At 35.1% G+C, this 14,243-nt stretch overlaps 1 protein-coding gene across 3 annotated transcripts in view; it reads left to right on the top strand.

Moving 5' to 3' along the window:
• igf2bp2b (insulin-like growth factor 2 mRNA binding protein 2b) overlaps positions 1 to 9,658 on the top strand; it is a 57,571-nt gene extending 47,913 nt beyond the window's left edge. For all 3 annotated transcript variants that reach the window (XM_067441492.1, XM_067441493.1, XM_067441495.1), the window contains 7 exons: positions 303 to 431; positions 624 to 689; positions 1,909 to 2,025; positions 3,552 to 3,626; positions 3,774 to 3,905; positions 5,391 to 5,504; positions 6,517 to 9,658. In XM_067441492.1, coding sequence (XP_067297593.1) covers positions 303 to 431; positions 624 to 689; positions 1,909 to 2,025; positions 3,552 to 3,626; positions 3,774 to 3,905; positions 5,391 to 5,504; positions 6,517 to 6,615 — 732 coding nt within the window. In that variant the 3' untranslated portion in view covers positions 6,616 to 9,658. The remainder of the gene's footprint in view (positions 1 to 302; positions 432 to 623; positions 690 to 1,908; positions 2,026 to 3,551; positions 3,627 to 3,773; positions 3,906 to 5,390; positions 5,505 to 6,516) is intronic.
• Positions 9,659 to 14,243: the final 4,585 nt, after the last annotated feature.

Genomic DNA, 14,243 nt, shown 5'->3' on the forward strand with positions numbered 1-14,243 from the left:
TTAAACGAACGGATAAACGGCAAGCATGTTGATTAATTGTTCTTACACAGTGTTTGGGTTTAACAGTGCCGGTGTCAGGCTTTAATCCTTTTTCTTTAATCTCAGTAAAGCAAAACTCGTTTTGCCTGGACAGGCAGTGATTATCAGGCAGAGTTTAAATGTAAATAGGCATTAACTCCTTTAATTTGCTGAACTGTTACCTCACATAAACCTGTAAAAATGAGCAAGATTGAGTTATCACTCACTTAATATCATGACTGTATGGCTCACATTCCCATCTCTCTACATATTGGTTTGAGCAGCAGTCTAACATGATGCCAGGTCTAAACCTGAGTGCGATGGGGATCTTCTCCTCTGGCTTGTCTGTCCTCCCCCCAGCCTCTGGTCTTCGTGGATCTCTGTCCACCCCAGCCAACTACAGCCCCCTGCTGGTGAGTATCAGGATGTGCTACATACCACCTGACTGTGACTTTAAAAAAGAATGTGACGTGTAAAGGGTGTGTGACAGTGAATTGTATTTTCATCTTAGTGTGCATTCTCTCTTTAATAGCCATCAGTTTGCTTTGTAGTTTTGAGTTACATTAATTTCACCACATGCTATGTGGTTATGTTTGCCACTATAGGGACCCTCTTCAGTAATGGGGGGCATGTATGGGGTTCCCTCCTCTGGAGCATTATCTCTTCAGCAAGTGAGTAGTGGTTTATTATTTGTGTATCTCAAAAGAGCTCTCATTTCTATTATTTCTCTGCACACTGCTGTATATTGTGACAATCTGAAGCTCATAAGAAGCCTTTCAATTAGATATATGCTGCATAAAATGTCGCAATATTGTCCTGTTTAACACTGTGAAGCTGCTGTGAAACGATTGTCATTGTAAAAGCGCTATATAAATACAGTTGATTGATTGATTGATTGATTGATTTATCACCAGATTACTAGTTTGTCACATTGAGCTAAAACTATTTTTAACACCTTCTATTAATTAAAAATGTTTCATTATATTTAAGTATGTAACTTAAAAATGAAAATGTTTATAATTAACATTCACGAGTAACACTTTAAAACAAGGTTCAATGTGTTAAGATTAGTTAAAGCATTAGGTATCTTGAATTAACAATGGACAATACTTTTACAGCAAGTATTAATTTTGGTTAATATCAATTTCTAATAATAATTTTAAAAGTCCCCTCCCTCCCTCCACACACACACTTTGCTTTTTGTCTACTTTCCACTATACTTTTTTAGTAAACTAAACTCTGTTCTTGCCTATTTGTTTGTTGAGCTGATTTATTGAAATGCTGTTGAATTTCTTTGAATTGATATTCATCTTATTCCTCTATTCAATTTACGTTCCAACACTTTAAAGGTCATATCTTGTTAATATTAAATGGTATTAAACCCAACCTTACTGAAATACAAAAAAAAATGTACTGAAAACTATGCAAAGATTAATTTTCACTTTCCACAGATTTTTTTAAATATGTGTATTCTATATATTTATTACTATGCATTTTAAAAGATGCAATCTAATGTCTTAGAACAGACGTGTGTGTTCTGTAATTCATCCACCTGAATAATTATACTATTTAGTAATCTGGTTATCTCTGTTTTTTTCTCTGCTCAAAGATGCTGTGATACTGTCAATAAATCTTAGCTAGTATAGGATTGAACAGAATTTTGCTACCTCTAAAAATGCAATTTCTAGTACATTATCTATGTAAATCTGCTGTTATATAGATCGAATAGAAGTTGTATAGCTGAAATTATTGCATTCTGTTCGAACAAATTTGTGACACCAATACTGTTTAATACTGTAAAGCTGCTTTGAAGCAATCTATATTGTAAACGTTGTTATATAAATAAACTTGACTACTAGAAGTAAAGGCTGTTGTGTGTCTGTGTTTCAGTCTGTTGAACAGGAAGTGGTCTATCTTTTCATCCCCACTCCAGCAGTAGGAGCTCTCATTGGGAAGAAAGGACAGCACATTAAAGAGCTGGCACACTTCGCTGGAGCCTCAATAAAAGTGAGACACTTTGAATTGCATGCTGGTCCAACTGTAGTTCATTCTCTCTCATTGCGAAAATTAACTAGTTTTGCATGAGACTTGAATGAGAGACTGGAGTGGACCAGATTGTGTCCTAAGGCTTGTTATTCAGGACTAAGAAAACCTTCAAAATTGGACCAAAATCCAAATCATGTTAAGTGTTAGTGTTTTGAAATTGGATTAAAACTAAATGTGCTAGAAAAATGTATTTAATATCAGTGGCAACTAAGTAGGACTTTAAGAACTTCTGCTTTAGACCATAAACTTTGTTTTGAAATCAAGGTTAAACATATTTTTTCAAGTATTTGGTTCCGCTTCAGCTACTGTAGCAAGGTAACCAAATAGGAATAGAAAAAGAATAATGAAACATGGCAGGAAGATAATCAATACTTGTATCATTCTGTAAATTTGCACCAGATAATCAATTGAACACAAGAACGCAAAGCAATTATACAACACATTCTTTATGGCTGACTCTGCATTGCTTCAGAAACTAGCTATATACGTTTTCTTAATGGGCTTCTAGTAATCTATAATTTCTTTTTATTGTATTACACACTTGTAGCGGTTTAAAGGGTTAGTTCACCCAAAAATGAAAGTTTTGCCATTAATTACTTACCCTCATGGTCAAACCATAAGACCTACATCTTTGGAACATGAGTTAAGATATTTTTGATGAAATCCGAGAGCTTTCTGATCCCACATAGACAGCAACAAAATGACTATTTCAAGGTCCAGAAAGTTAGTAAAAATATTGTTAATAGTCCATGTGACTACAGTGGTTTAACCTTAAAGGGTCAGTTCACACAAAAATAAAAATTATATCATTAATATAAATAATAATACCTCATGTCGTTTGACACCCGTAAGACCTTCGTTCATCTTCGGAACACAAATGAAGATATTTTTGTTGAAATCTGATGGCTCAGACAGGCCTCCATTGGCAACAATGACATTTCTTCTCCCAAAACCCATAAAAGTCACTAAAGACGTCATTACAAAGCCCATCTCACTAGTGGCTCTACAGTCATTTTATGAAGTGATGAGAATAGTTTTTGTGCGCAAAAAAACAACAACTAAATAACGACTTATACACTGATGGCCGATTTCAGTTGGCCAAATGGCATGAGGGTGAGTTATTAATAACAGAATTTTCATTTTTGGGTTATGAAGCGACGAGAACACTATTTGTGCTCAAAAATAACATCTTTATTCAGCAATCTCTTCTCTTTCGTGTCACTTTTTTATACAATACACATAAGCACAACAACGCATGCTTGTGTTGCTCAGCCAATATTGAGCCGGCGTTCTGCCATAGATCCCGGAAGTGCTGCATGGTGTGAGCCACTTGGCCTTGGAGGATGGGTCAGAAAGCTTTCTGATTTCAATAAAAATATCATAATTTGTGTTACGAAAATGAATGAATGGTTTGGCAGGTTTGGAATGACGAGGGTCTTGATTTAAGTATTTGAGTATAAAGAAAGTGCTGTTTTGTGTCATTTCAGATTGCTGCACCAGACAGTCCTGATGAGCCTGAGAGGATGGTCATCATCACTGGACCACCAGAGGCTCAGTTCAAGGTAAAAGCCATAATTCTGTCGTTTATGCTCCTGTTCTTCAGGATACAGATTCCATCAGGCAGGACCCAGCTCTAAGGATGTCTTACACCGATTTCTATAGTCAACCCTTATTTCTCATTTTTCTCATCTGTGTATATGTGGCTGTAGGCACAGGGGAGGATATATGGGAAGTTGAAAGAGGAGAATTTTTTCACATCTAAGGAAGAGGTGAAGTTGGAGGCACATATAAAAGTACCTTCATCCGCTGCCGGACGAGTCATCGGGAAGGGTGGAAAAACGGTATGTGGTTTTTAAACGTTTTTGACATCTGTCTCGAGTGATCCAATCACAAGCCAAGGAAGACAGATTGCTATTTACACCAGGGGCCGGATTCACGAAAATTTTCTTAAGAAAGAAGATAAATTCTAAGAAGTTCATAAGAATGTTCCAATGTTGAAGTGCGATTCTATTGGAAGTTCTCCAATATTTTCTTAAGAACATCTTAATTTTTTACTTAAGAAGAAAATAAATGGTGTTATTTGGTGTTATTTTATTGAAATGCATTACTGAAGACTCACTGAATGAAAAACACCTCAAGCCCGTCTTTTTGCGCTTCCCGCAGATTATGGTAGATACAGTAAGTGTGCAGCCTATTTCTGTTGTGACTGGCTTGACGGGAGTAAATCACTAAATGTTGTGTTTTTAATCTGCCATGTCGGTAAAATCTGTATTTTATATGAGTCAAGCCGTTTATGAAGAACGCTGCTTGGGTACCAAAGATTGACCGTTAGATCTACACAAGACGAATCATATCTCAGAGACATTCAAACCCACGGCAGATGTCAGAAGAACTGCCCGAAAAGGCTGCTCTCGGTGGGTTAACGAGCGCTGAACATCCGCTGATCACAACTCTGAAAACGCCAGATACAATTGTCAAATAGGCACTCTCTTTATAAATAAACCACAGATTTAAAGACTTTAAAAAAGCACATTCTCGCCTGAAAAAGTCTAGTAGTATTTTTAAATTACGTGGAGTTTCTCGTCCACTTATTGTCTTGCTGGTTGGTGTGAGCTGCTTGCTCGTTTTATACTCGTCCATATGGTACTATTAGTTATATTTAGCTAGCTACTGTTATGTTGTAATGCAATAATGCAAATGCAAAAATTTGAAACAATAATAATAATACATTTGTTAAACTTCTTACATCTGAGTCTAAGATAGGTTGGAGGTTATCCTAACTTTAAGAAGTTATTTACAATGATTTTTAATAACATTCTTTTCAGGAATATGAATACTTCTTAAATGTTATCTTAAGAACAATCTGAAGAAAAAAGATAAGAACATTTTCAAGAAAAGTTTTGGGGAATACAAAATAATCTTATATTTTTTCTTAAGCTAGAAAATAAGAAGAAATTGGCAGTTAAGAATAATTTTATTCTTAAGAATGTTTTGTGAATGTCTTCACTTGTGATCGGATTTTGAAGGACTGCATCACTGAATATGTTTCTGCATGCTGAAAAGTAGAGATAAACAGCTCATCTTGCTTTTAAAATGTATTTCCAAATGTTAATCTGGGAACAAACATGAATTGTCACATATGTTCATTTTCATTTTAGTCAGGTTCTTTCATTAAGTAATTAGTCAACCTCAGTAGTCGGTTGTTGGACAACATCATTGCCCTTCCTTAGTTTAAACAGAGGAAACACTGTTTACTTGATCTCAATGTTAATATCAGGTCTAAATGGGGTCTGTGTTTCTAACCTCTGACCTCTTGCCACCCACAGGTCAATGAGCTACAGAATCTCACCAGTGCCGAGGTCATTGTACCACGGGAGCAAACACCAGATGACAACGATGAAGTGTTTGTTAAGATTATTGGACATTTCTTAGCCAGTCAGGTACATTTTTGGCATTAATACAGGCCTTAAACTGGTTACAGTTTATTTGATTTTTCAAACCAAGTCAAGTTTATTGTCATTCTTCAGATTCTCTCATAATTTTGTCCATCCATTGAAAGTCCACACAACCTGGAATTTTAAGAATCAAAAATTCATAAAGACATCACAAGTAATCTACAGTATATGAGTCAATTAGTTTACTCCAAGTCTTCTAAAAGAGACAGTTGATTTAGTTAAGCCTTTTATTCACATAAACATTGATCAATGCACATACATAGAGCTCATCAAATAATAAACAGTTTAAATATTTTTGCTTGATGCACAAGAAACAATATGGTTTGTACTCGCATGTCACACACGCATGTTTAAGCTTCCACAAAAACTAATAAGGTCAGTGATCAAGTCAAGTCACCTTTATTTATATAGCGCTTTTTACAATGCCGATTGTTTCAAAGCAGCTTCACAGTGTAAAGCAACAGAATAATGCAACAGAATTTAAATCGGCAATACAGCTGCTCTGGAGAAAATGGTGATTTCATCCAGCTCAGTTCAATTATCATATATTGTCAATGCGGGCAGTAATATAGTTGACTGAACAAGCCAAAGGCTATCGGGATATCAGTGTAAAATTAAGTCTATAAAGTGTGGTGGAAATTATCTTACTTAAAACAAGTATTAATTGTAGTTCTTCATCAAGCATCCTAGTACAATTATTGTTTGGTCCTAATTACAAAGCATCATAAACATGACATAGTTACTATTCTTGAGATAAGCTTTTGTCACAAGTAAGATTCGTAAATTCATTGCCACCTTTTTTCCCATCTTGGTATCAACTTGTTACCGAAGTACTGGTACTTTTGAGTTTCCTCTTTTAGACAATTTATTTTATAGATGGTTAGGCGGAGACAGGTGTGCTACTTTATTTATATTTTGCATAACTTTTTGATTCAGGTTCTTACAATATTAGCTCATGTAAATGATGCATTTGCACTCTTTGTGTGTTTGTTTGCAGACGGTCCAGCGCAAGATCAGAGAGATCGTACAACAGGTCAAACAGCAAGAGCGGAAACAACAGCAAATGGTGCCAACATCCTCACAACCGTCAAAATGATCAGCAGATGCCAGCAAGCAGCAGCTAATGAATGTAGCTCATGCGAGGACAAATCGAAATCAACAAAAGAAAGAACCAATTAAAGAGAGAGTGAGACAGAGTGGAAAACAGAAGCTGAAGAAGAGGACCAGCAGTAAAAAAAACAACCAAAGAACTTAAAGCACAAAAACAATTAGTCGTGTGGAAAAGAATGAACCTGAAAGGCGACCGAGAGTGTTATCAGGTCAGAGAGATCTTATTATGAGATGGACCTGATATTTCATTGAGCTCTTTTTATTACTGATTAAGCTGATGTGAGACTATATAGAGGATTTGAGCACTGTGATTGAGAGTGTTGGATGAGGTGAAGGCACACAGCAGCTAGATTTTTTAGAGACTTGCAGATCTAGTTGTTCATTAGGTCTACTAATTTATTAAATGTTAATAAGAATCTAAACAAAAAAGTCTATAGGTTTATTCAACAGAATTTTCTTTGGAAATAAATTTCAGGCTATTTAATGTGAGTAATCAGATTTGTTTGTCGACTTTTTCTAGTAACTAATTTGTACAGCACGGTATCTAAAAGTATTAAGTGATGTTACAAAGGAACGTACATGATAAGTAGAGAGCTAACTGTGCGCCAGCATTTCACTTCCAGTTCCTCTTTATTCTACTGCTGAGTCTGAGCATTCTCCTCTGCTTGCTACCCTGTTCTCTGTTCTCTTTTTTTATTATATTTCTTTTTCTTTTTCCCTGTTCCCATCTTATTCCTCACACAAAATGAGAGCTGTATGTGCATAAAACCTAAAAAACTATACTCCCAATCCTAGATGATCTAACTTTGGGTATCTAATGTTGACATCCTGTACTCCCCACGTAAGATATTACACACACCTTTACTATTAACATATACTAACGTTCAAAAGTTTGGGGTCTGTAAGATTTTCTTTTCTTTTTTTAAAAGGAAATTAATGATGTTATTCAGCAAGGATGCTTTAAAAGTGACTGTGAATACATTTATAATGTTAATTTGAAATGTATAATTTAAATAAATGTTCTTATCAACTTATCTATGCATCCAAAAACTCAGAAAAAAAATCATGGTTTCCACCAACAACAAAAAAAAGCAGCACAACTGTTTTACAAATTTATAATAACAATAAATATTAAAGCAGCTAATTGACATATCATAATTGCTGAAGGGTCATGTGAAATTCTGACTTTTCCCTCATGGGATTTTAAATGTAAATAAAAATTGAAAACATATAACATTTCATAATATTACTGTCTTTTTGATCAAATAAATGCAGCCTTGGTGAGCATAATCAACTTCTTTCAAAAATTTTTTTAAAAAAAACTTACTGAACCTGAACCTTTGACCCTAACAAGCAGAATTTCTGTATGTCCTGTAACAGGAGCCCGTGGGAGCCCTTTTAGGTCTTCCAAACACTCGTGAATGTATATGATGCGAATGCCTTCTGCAAACATGTACTTTCTGTGTAGCAAACATGATTCTCTATTCCCCCTCTGATCTTGTGTTCTCAGATGAGTGCACAGAATTTACTGCAAGTGCATGTTTGCATTACAACAGAGTAGACAAAAATGTCTTTTTTGTGCGTTTTTGACAAAAGATGAGCGCAAAGCCGAGGCAAAAGTGATGTGTTGTTGTTTTTTATTATTTGTAAAGACATTTCCCCATTGTTTGTTATTATATAAAGGTGATTTGACTGGTGAAGGATAAAAATTACATCAAGCCTTTTAATGTTGCATCTTAGAAAAGGAATAATGGAATATTAATGTATATAGGTGACATGCACAAAAACTGTTCAATAATATTGGTTTTAGTATTTCTTGACTGATCAAATGCAAACAACCAGCATTTCAGTACTGTACTGTCTAAACACGAGCATAGACCGTAACGTTGAAATTAAACATGATTGAGACATGAAAATGATATATCGAAAGTCCACACATCTTTGTGTGAACCAGTACAATATAACGTACTACCTCAAGAACAGGGTACCTCAGTCCGATCTTTTCTTCCTTTTGCATATTTTGTATACCTTATAAAGCTCTGAAACTTGGAGCATTTTTTTATTTTTCTAAATAAAGGAACCTGAAGAGAAAAAAAGGATTTAGCGCAAGGCACCAACATTACCTGCTTGTTCTTGTGAAAGAGGTTTCAGACCCCTGCATCAGAAACTGATCGTTGCTTTATGGACCGTTTGTCTCAAATGAACTCTCGAGGTTAATGCAACTCTTGGGCAACTGAACATTTGGGTTGACAGTACTTTTTCTTGCATTTTATGTTTGTACTGAAATAATCGTCTTGACAGATATAGTGTCTAAGAATACAGCTTAATCCAACCTTATGTAGTGTTCTTTAACCTGTATAGGTACATTTAGAAGCAAGACGTTACGTTTATGTTACTCTGTTACAAATGGCTCTGTAATTTTTGTCTGTGTTTTCGGACAGTCGATGTCCTATCTAACACGTCAGTTTTGAATTTTATTCTAACACCATATTTGTGTGAGGTTTAGTATAGGGATAATCTACAGTTTACTGCTGAATGTTAGTGTAATAATATTAGACACGATTCAGTTTGATCCTCTCAATTTAGATTTCTGTAGTAAAATTTTGCTGTGTCAAACTGGAGGGATGTCCAGCTGTCTCCAGGCCATCTCTTCTCATATCATTTATATGAAACATAATCTTTGCCGTATTACTTCTGCAGCTGTCTTGCTTTTCATGTTCAAAATGTCTTTATAGAACACTTGCCGTATATTCTTTTGGGGGGTGAAAAATGCTATCCCTTTAATGCTGATCTGAGATCAACTCTTATAATGACATCATGTAATGTAAAAGATGTAAATAATAAAGCTAATTTCAGATCTGAGAAAAGGGGGGCAAATTCCAGTGGTATACTTTGGGCTCTAACCAAGCTTGGGTGAGTTGGGGACAATAAGACTATGTGAGTGAACACTCATCAAACACTTTTATGTTTCCCGGAAGGGTCACACTACCCTCCTCATGGATATGAGCAATAAAGCGTCTTTAAAACAATGATTTTCTTCATCAAGATTATTTGTTTCATTAATAGCTCAATGATCTGAATGTTTCATTAATAGCTCAATGATCTGAATGCTTTCTTAAAGTTGCCCTTGAATGAGTTGAAACAATATGTTAAATTGTTCTCTGATATCTACATAGAGGGTATGTGGCTTATTTAAGGGCAAAAATTGTCTAGATACAGTTTAACAGATCCATTTACAACCCTATAAATTGCCTTATTTGGAAGGGATGAATATTCATGAATATTAATGTCGAGCTCTGCTCATATTGCCTTATTTCAGCATCTTACACAAGATCAGTTGTTCAGCGAAGCGGCTCGTAACTCCTGACAAAACACAGGCCGACTGAATGACACTTTATGCAGTACATCTCAAATGGAGATTGCTAAAATGCTGCTTCCTTGTTTATTGTTGTTTTCCGACCATACGCGCCGAGAGAGAGAGAGAGAGAGAGAGAGAAAGAGAGAGAGAGAGAGAGAGAGAGAGCTTTTGGTTGCCAGATTGCATATGTTTAGGTAAAACACTGGATCGTATATGTGTTCTTTTCACAGAAAAGCTCTGATTGGGGGATTTAAATTACTGAAATCTGGCAACCGCATGCACAAACACTCGAGCCCTCTTCTTTTTTCCCGACAAAACCAAAACCAGTGCTTATTGTTTTTAAGTTTTTATTTTTTAAACGTCTTTCTTCGTCAACAATATTGCACGTTTATATAATGTGATGTACTCTGAAATACAAGCATGCAAAAACATACTTCAGATCTGAAAAATATAAATATATTTTTTACAAAATGAATAGAAGCCTCGTCAAATGACTATCGTTTTAACTTATATGGTGGAAAAGTTGACGTTAGCTAGAAGGACCGAGTGAGCAAATAAAATAACATATATGACATACGCTACAGTTGTATTTTATAATACAAAATAATATTAACCTTTGTCATTAGACACACTATTTAGTTTTATGTGGTACTTGGAGTTTCCTATTGTTACTGTACTAGCATCTTGCGTTATCTAGACAATGCTGTCTCTCTAAGAAACTTTCAATTTAATCAGAAATTGTTTTAACAGTCAATAAGTGGATAAATCGCTACTTACTGCTTGCAGGAATATACTTGGAATTGCCCCTTTCTTCAGTTTTAGACGCTGAGTGAAGCTTGCTTGATTTTGCACCAGGTTAGAAAAACTGTCCGCGGTGAAATGGGCTGAGCGAACGAACGATTTTTATTTATTTTATTTTTATTTTATTTTTATTTTTAAAACAGGAAAAGATTAAGGACAATCGGGCCTGGCTCAGTATACAACTGATTTTCAGCAGGTTCCTGCTCTGCAGAACATAACCACATTCACAACAAAGCTCACACACTTGACATCTTAAGACAACAACAGACACACATTACCAAGATATGGGCGACAGGGGGGCTATAGAACCATCTCAATGATCACAGATATACCTGTCCATTAAATATTGAGCAAATGTTTTTTTAAATAGTCTTCTTGATGTGATAGTCCTGATGTGCTGTGGGATCTCATTCCAGTTTTTAGTTAGCACAAGAAAAAAAGATCTCTGCCCATAACAATTTCTAAAAGCCGGTAAAGGCAATAATCCATTTGTAAAAGATCTCGTAGTGCGTTCAGACCTTGAGCTAAGTTTCGGAGCCCATTCGGTTAAAGCAGTTACAGTGTGTCCATTAGTGATTTGATGAAACAGGTTTATCCCGTGGCTTATTTTATAATTCTGAAATGTCAGTGCATTACACAAAGATAGTGCAGTACAGTGGTGAGTCCAGCCTGGTAGCCTGACATGGATCTTATGAGCTCTATTATAAAGGCTTATTACTGGTTCAATAATCTCATTTGTTGTTAGTGACCAAACAGGTAAACAATACGACAAAGTGGACAGAACGATGGCATGAAGATAAGTTTTTGAAACAGAAAGCAACAAATATGGTCTAATTTTGCTATAAACATATAATTTTTGATTTAACTTTCTGGTTAGGGTTTGAACATGTTCTCGATAAGTAAGATGAGAGTCAAGATAAACTCCCAAATACTTATATACTGATACAATTAAAAGCGTTTGATTAGAAAAAGTGATAGGATTGGATATGGATAATTGTCTCCTGGATGAATAAAAATACATGCATTGTGTTTTCTTGACATTAAGTGTTAAATGATTTTCATGCAGCCAGTTCTGTAAATGCTGCAGATCCGTGTTAAGTTTGTAATTGATTGAATCAATATTTGAACCAGAAAGAAAAATAACAGTGTCATCAGCATATAGAAAAGAACTCGAGAAATTCAAAACACAGGGAAGATCATTAATATACATAAGGAAAAGTAAAGGACCTAAAATACTGCCCTGTGGAACTCCCATAGAACACACTCGAGGCTGTGATGTTACTGTGCCGATTTTTACAGTCTGAGATCTATCACTTAAATATGACGTAAACATATCTATTACAGAAGATGACAAATGAAAAGAATGAAGTTTGTTTAACAGAATTTGATGATTGACTGTATCGAAAGCTTTCTGAAAATCTATGTATATAACTCCAGTAATCTGCCCCTTGTTTAAAGACGCACGTATTTGCTCAGTGAGAAGCAGCAACGCCGACATAGTTGAGCGCACGGGTCGAAAACCATGCTGGCAATCACTGAGCAGGTTATTATTTTCAAGGTGGTTAATTAGTTGATTATATAATATTTTTTCAAGCAACTTGGAAAGGGTTGGCAGAATTGCAATAGGACGATAATTGGAGATATTAGTTGGATCATCAGATTTAAACATCGGGGTGATCTGGGCCGTTTTCCACATGGCAGGAAAAACTGATTGTCGAATACACAAATTAACTAAATGATGAATTAGTGGTATAAGAGTACTGGCATGAGTTTTAAGAAATGTTATGTTTAAATTATTTGTATCACAAGCATGAGAAGCTTTCAGAGAAAACAAAATAGGCCTATTAGGTATATCATTTTGTACAATTTCAGAAAAGGAAAATTGCTGAGATAATGCTGGTACTGATGCGAGAGACAGAGGAATAGTAAATTTAGAAGATAATTCTTGTACAGATGCAATAAAATACTCATTAAAAGAATTAGCAATTTTATCGTGATCAGTAAGAAGAGTACCATTTATGGATATTTGTAAACTATTATTATTATTGATTTTATTTTCACCAGTTATAGATTTCAATGTGCGCCATAATGTTCTTGGGTTGGAAACTGTTCGACTAATTTGATTTTCATAATAAGACTGTTTTACTTTATGTAATTCAAAATTACACTTCTTTCTCATCTGTGTGAAAATAAGTTTCGCTTCAGGTGTTTTTAATAATCTGAAGGCTTTCAAGGAAGAGGCCTTCTTTTTTAGAAGCTGTAAAATATCAGGAGTCAACCAAGGTACTGTATTTTGTCTAATATGTATTTTACATGTAGTTGTGTATTTTTGACGTATTGTCTCCACTCTCCTATGGAAATTCGACAGAACACAATCTGGATTTTGCAAAAACATCTCGTTACTCCAATCAGTATCTGCAAATTCAGCGTTAAACAGAGTCAATTTTGAATTTGGTACTTTTTTAATAGAATTATTTATGTGACATTTTGGCTGTTTAAAACATTTCCTAATGACATAAATGAGTGAATGATCAGAAACTGCTGTGTTTATCACTCCTGATATGCCATACTTGGAGGGTTGATTAGTAAAAATAAGGTCCAAAATAGAGTTTCGCGTTTTACCAAATCTGGTGGGTTCTTTAATTAGTTGATGCAGGCCATATTTTATGGCAGTTGTTTTCAAAAGTTTAGAAGAATTATCAATCCAATTTAAATTTATGTCACCAAGAATAATAAGCTCTTTAGTTTTAACTGATTTTATTAAGTCCGAGAACTGCGATAAGTATGCTGTCGGACTGACATTTGGAGGCTTGTAAGTGACAATAATAGTAACTGAAAATTGATTTGTAAAATGAATAACCAATTGAAGTGACTCTGACACTGTTGATAATTTTACTAAAGAATGTGCATATTTTTTATTTACATAAAGAGCAACACCACCACCGGTTCTATCAGCCCTATCTTTGCGATATAATGAATAATTTGCAATCGCAAGAAATGAGTCCGATATAACAGGAGTCAGCCATGATTCAGATATTGCCATAACATGAGCTTTTGTTTGTGTAAGCATGATTTTAAATTCATCCAGTTTGGGAACAAGGCTTCTCATATTTAGATGGCAAACTTTGAAACCTCTAATTCTACCAAGTTGGCATAAAGTAGCTGGATTTATTTTTAGACATGATGGTCTTTTTTGTGCTCTGACAGGTTTAGAATTAAAGCCTGGGGTAACAGGGAGAGAATTTAATGGCAACTGAGATATACTCGATGTGCCTACAGGTTGTTGAAAGCACAGCGATTGAGATAAATCCATGTGAGGGACACCTGCACGTCCATCCATGCCCAGAGCGTTATTTAAAACATGAGTATAAAATTCCAGAAAATAGAAAAAAGCAAACATAAAAGCATTTTTGCCCGGACCTGGGTTAAGTTCAATATTTCCAATAAATAAAAGA

The sequence above is a fragment of the Pseudorasbora parva genome, chromosome 4, assembly GCF_024679245.1.
Source record: "Pseudorasbora parva isolate DD20220531a chromosome 4, ASM2467924v1, whole genome shotgun sequence".
In the NCBI taxonomy this organism is placed as follows: Eukaryota; Metazoa; Chordata; class Actinopteri; order Cypriniformes; family Gobionidae; genus Pseudorasbora; species Pseudorasbora parva.